This window comes from Sinocyclocheilus anshuiensis, unplaced genomic scaffold (genome assembly GCF_001515605.1).
Source record: "Sinocyclocheilus anshuiensis isolate Anshui unplaced genomic scaffold, SAMN03320099.WGS_v1.1 scaffold1569, whole genome shotgun sequence".
Classification (NCBI taxonomy): domain Eukaryota; kingdom Metazoa; phylum Chordata; class Actinopteri; order Cypriniformes; family Cyprinidae; genus Sinocyclocheilus; species Sinocyclocheilus anshuiensis.
The window spans coordinates 431338-436278 of record NW_015540100.1 but is presented as its reverse complement, the minus strand read 5'-3'; the positions used below and the strand labels follow the sequence as shown (position 1 = coordinate 436278).

Below are 4941 nucleotides of genomic sequence, written 5' to 3'. Positions count from 1 at the left end.
GCGCAATATTTTTTTTTCCTCGAGAGACATCATGGCTTGCAAACGAGCGAAGCATGGCAGTTGCCCCGCCTCTCTCCTCCTCATTAGCATTTAACGCTACAGACACAGAAATGGCACGTCCTAAGGAAAGCTCATTGTGGGACTGGCTCGTAGTGGCTGAAATTCTGCACCAAGGCTGAATTTCGGGAAAGAGACTTCAGATACAGTACTAGGGACCACTTAGGCCTATATAAAAGCATCCAAAAAGCAGCATGTCATGGGACCTTTAAGCTATTTAAAAGCGAAGGAAAGCGAGGAAAAATTCAAACAAACTAAAAACGTACAAGTGCTTTACTCCGAATTGCCACTATTGGAAAGTGAAAGTAAAATGCGCACGCCGCTTTTACAAGCTATTTAAAAGCGAAGGAAAGCGAGGAAAAGAGGGAACGCACCCGCGGTGATACCATGTTTTTAGATCCGCGTGCGTTTGGTGTTAAAGAGACAGCAGCCTAATAAACGCGCTTCATGTCATTAATGTTAATCAACCTCAAAATTCATCCTTTGAAACCCATTTTAAAATCCGACATAGCATTACCATGAAAATGGTACATCAAAATCATGTCACAAAATGTTTTCATTCATGAATTATGAAAAATGTAAGTTTGGATCGTGAGCTTTCACATCTACGTTCAAAAATGTGAGTGACAATTAAAGGGTTAATTAATCTATATTTTATTTAAAAAAAGAAACCTATGCAGTGTTTTTTTTTACTTTTAATTACAGTTTCTGTAGCTGAAATTTGGTTCAGTTGTATTTATTTATGCTGTTTCTAATTGATTTGTTCATTCCTATTTTATCACTGACTGTTTACTTGTCTTTAACACTTATATATTTGAAATTTATATTAGTCTAGTTGTTTTTGCCGTGGTGTTTTTGTTAAAAGCATGAGCAAAAGTTCCTCTTGTAGGCCGAAGTGTTCTGATTTTTGCTCGTGTTATTCAGCTGCAACAGAGCGCTTCGTAAAAAGACACAGAATAAATGTTTGACTTCATTTTTTATTTATCTTATTGGAATCGTTACGAATCGAAATCGATAAAATTCAAACGATACCCAACTCGATTTATAAAACGACAATAAAGAGCAACACTGTTGTTGTGTTTCATTCCTTTCATCAGAGCCGCTCTTTGATAATTCAGCAGGACGGTTTGTAACATGTTGAGCAACAGGAAGTGACTGGTTTTGTGCTCCAGGGTCACATACGTTGAGCAACAGGAAGTGACACGTACCATCTTCTCTTCCTGTCTGCGGCGCTGGTCGATCTTCTGCTGCTCCTCCAGAGCCAAACGCTCCCGCAGACGCCGCTGGTTCTTCAGCATCTCCTCGTGGAAGGAGCTCGAGGGAGGAACGTTGTGCTCCGTCAATAAACCCTGAACACAATCCGCCAACTCGTAGATCATCACCTGAGGAAGAGGAAGAGAAAGAGGAAGACACGACGCCATAAAACAATACCATTCAAACAGAGCCATCCTCTTCTGCAGCACCTCCTGAACTCTTCCATTTATTTATATTACAGATATTATATACATTTATATTTAAATAATTATATCAACATTATTAGTTTTCACTGCATTGCAGTAAATATACGGGCCTATTTTATTATTATATTTAAATAATTAATTTTATAAATATTTTCCTTTTTTACAACGTTGAAGTAAATCATATGTGCCTATTTTATTATTATTATAATTAAGTAATTAATTTTATAAACATTTTCCTTTTTTACAGCATTGAAGTAAATCATATGGGCCTATTTTATTATTATTTTATTATATTTAAAGTTAAATTAATTTTATGAACATTTTCCTTTTTTACAGCATTTAAGTAAATCACATGGGCCTATTTTATTAGAATTTCTTTATTATAATATTAATTTTATATTTATATTTATAGTACTTATATTAACATTAATTTTCACAGCACTGAAGTAAATCACATGGGCCTAGTTTATAATATTTTTTTTATTATTATCTTATTATTTTTTAATTATTAAAATATTATTATTATTTATTATTCTTTTTTTTTTTTTTTTATTCAACTATAATAAGAAGAACCATTATTAATAATTGAGTACCAATAATAAATCAGCAAATCAGCATATTAGAATGATTTCTGAAGATCATGTGACACTGAAGACTGGAGTAATGATGCTGAAAATACAGCTGCGCATCACAGAAATACATTACAGTTTAACAGATATTCACATAGAAAACAGCTGTTTTAAATTGTAAAAATATTTCACTGTTTTTACTGCATAATGTTCGAAACGTCTGCGAGCGTCTCACCTCTCCGCATCGGTCTTGGGCCAGTTTGTCGAGCTCTTTCTGGAGTCGCTCTAGTTTGTCGTATGACAAGCCTTTAGCGTTCTTCAGCTCCAGCTCCGGAGGCCTGACGACACACGATCAAATCACAATCATTCAGAAATCAGTCATGCACTTTAAAAACAGAGACTGCTTGAACTGTGAGACACAGTCGTGTATACATGGCCTTTGACCTTTACCTGCACATTGTTGTGCTCGTCATAACAACACTTTTGTTTCATTCAAGAGTGTATTTATTAGTTATTATAGTTAACTAAAGCCATTATAAAAACATTCTGTTACTTGAAATGAAATAAACATTACATGAAATAAAGTATTAACAAAACTAGGCAACATTTCCCATTTTAATGTAGTTTACTTTATCTACTAAAATAACTAAAACTGAAATATAAACTAACAAAAAGCTGTTAAACATTAAAAATATATTTAAAAATTACTTTAAATATATTAAGAATTGTTACAAAAATTGACTAAAATTAAAAACTATTTTAAACTATTTCAAGCTATTACAAATTGTAACGGTACCTTGATAAAATAACACTGATCTCTGTGACAGTAGACTTTGTAGAGTAATTTGCAACAGCTTTGAACACGGCTCAACCAATCAGAATCAAGCACCGGAACTATCCGCTTTATAAAAAAAACACAAAACCTGTGCTACTTGAAAGAAAATGAGTTGACAAAAATATTAAATCCATGATTTGTTGATGATATAGCATAATCGGAGATTTACAAGCAGTTTTTAAAAGGCCGCTCATTTTTAACTGGGAACTTTTAGCAGAGCACAAATTTTAAAATCTCAGGGAGACTTCAGGTAATGAATTATTAATCATTATTATTAGCCTAATAAACAGACTGACACTCACACATCAGGATATGTCGGTGGACATTTGACCTGCAGGTCCACCGAGACGTAACTGGTCTGTCCGTAAGCGAGTCCCTTCGGCCGCAGGGTCAGGTAAACCTCTGGAGGACGACTGCCCTACAAAACACACCAAAAACACTGGAACCGGACAGTGTAATATCACGTGATGCACTGAGCTCATTAGCATATGACACGCCCACACAAACACTGGAACCGGTCAATATAATAACACATGATGCACTGAGCTCATTAGCATATGACACGCCCACACACAGGAACCGGACAGTATAATAATAACACATGATGCACTGAGCTCATTAGCATATGACACGCCCACACACAGGAACCGGACAGTATAATAATAACACATGATGCACTGAGCTCATTAGCATATGACACGCCCACACACACAGGAACCGGACAGTATAATAACACATGATGCACTGAGCTCATTAGCATATGACACGCCCACACACAGGAACCGGACAGTATAAGAACACATGCACTGAGCTCATTAACATATGACACACCCACACACACTGGAACCGGACCATATAATAACACATGATGCACCATCTCAGGGAGACTTCAGGTAATGAATTATTAATCATTATTATTAGCCTAATAAACAGACTGACACTCACACATCAGGATATGTCGGTGGACATTTGACCTGCAGGTCCACCGAGACGTAACTGGTCTGTCCGTAAGCGAGTCCCTTCGGCCGCAGGGTCAGGTAAACCTCTGGAGGACGACTGCCCTACAAAACACACCAAAAACACTGGAACCGGACAGTGTAATATCACGTGATGCACTGAGCTCATTAGCATATGACACGCCCACACAAACACTGGAACCGGTCAATATAATAACACATGATGCACTGAGCTCATTAGCATATGACACGCCCACACACAGGAACCGGACAGTATAATAATAACACATGATGCACTGAGCTCATTAACATATGACATGCCCACAGACACTGGAGCCGGACAGTATAATAACACATGATGCACCCACTGAGCTCATTAGCATATGACACGCCCACACAAACACTGGAACCGGTCAATATAATAACACATGATGCACTGAGCTCATTAGCATATGACAAGCCCACACACAGGAACCGGACAGTATAATAATAACACATGATGCACCGAGCTCATTAACATATGACACGCCCACACACACTGGAACCGGACCGTATAATAACACATGAAGCACTGAGCTCATTAACATATGACACGCCCACACACAGGAACCGGACCGTATAACACATGATGCACTGAGCTCATTAGCATATGACACGCCCACAGACACTGGAGCCGGACAGTATAATAACACATGATGCACTGAGCTCATTAGCATATGACAAGCCCACACACAGGAACCGGACAGTATAATAATAACACATGATGCACTGAGCTCATTAGCATATGACACGCCCACACACAGGAACCGGACAGTATAAGAACACATGCACTGAGCTCATTAACATATGACACGCCCACACACACTGGAACCGGACCATATAATAACACATGATGCACTGAGCTCATTAACATATGACATGCCCATACACACTGGAACCGGACAGTATAACAAACACATGCAGGGCAAAACACTGAGCTCATTAACATATAGTGGTCCTGTGGCTCAGTGGTAGAGCATTGCGTTAGCAGCGCAAAAGGTCGTGGGTTTGATTCCCAGGGAACA

At 38.0% G+C, this 4941-nt stretch overlaps 1 protein-coding gene across 1 annotated transcript in view; it reads right to left on the bottom strand.

Moving 5' to 3' along the window:
* The window catches only part of LOC107687219 (eIF-2-alpha kinase GCN2-like), a gene marked incomplete at its 3' end in the record, with an annotated part of 21347 nt that overhangs the window by 15066 nt on the left and 1340 nt on the right, over positions 1-4941 (bottom strand). The window contains exons 2-4 of the mRNA XM_016484457.1: positions 3867-3982; positions 2322-2424; positions 1266-1439 (exon numbers count right to left, since the gene is read on the bottom strand). Coding sequence (XP_016339943.1) covers positions 1266-1439; positions 2322-2424; positions 3867-3982 — 393 coding nt within the window. The remainder of the gene's footprint in view (positions 1-1265; positions 1440-2321; positions 2425-3866; positions 3983-4941) is intronic.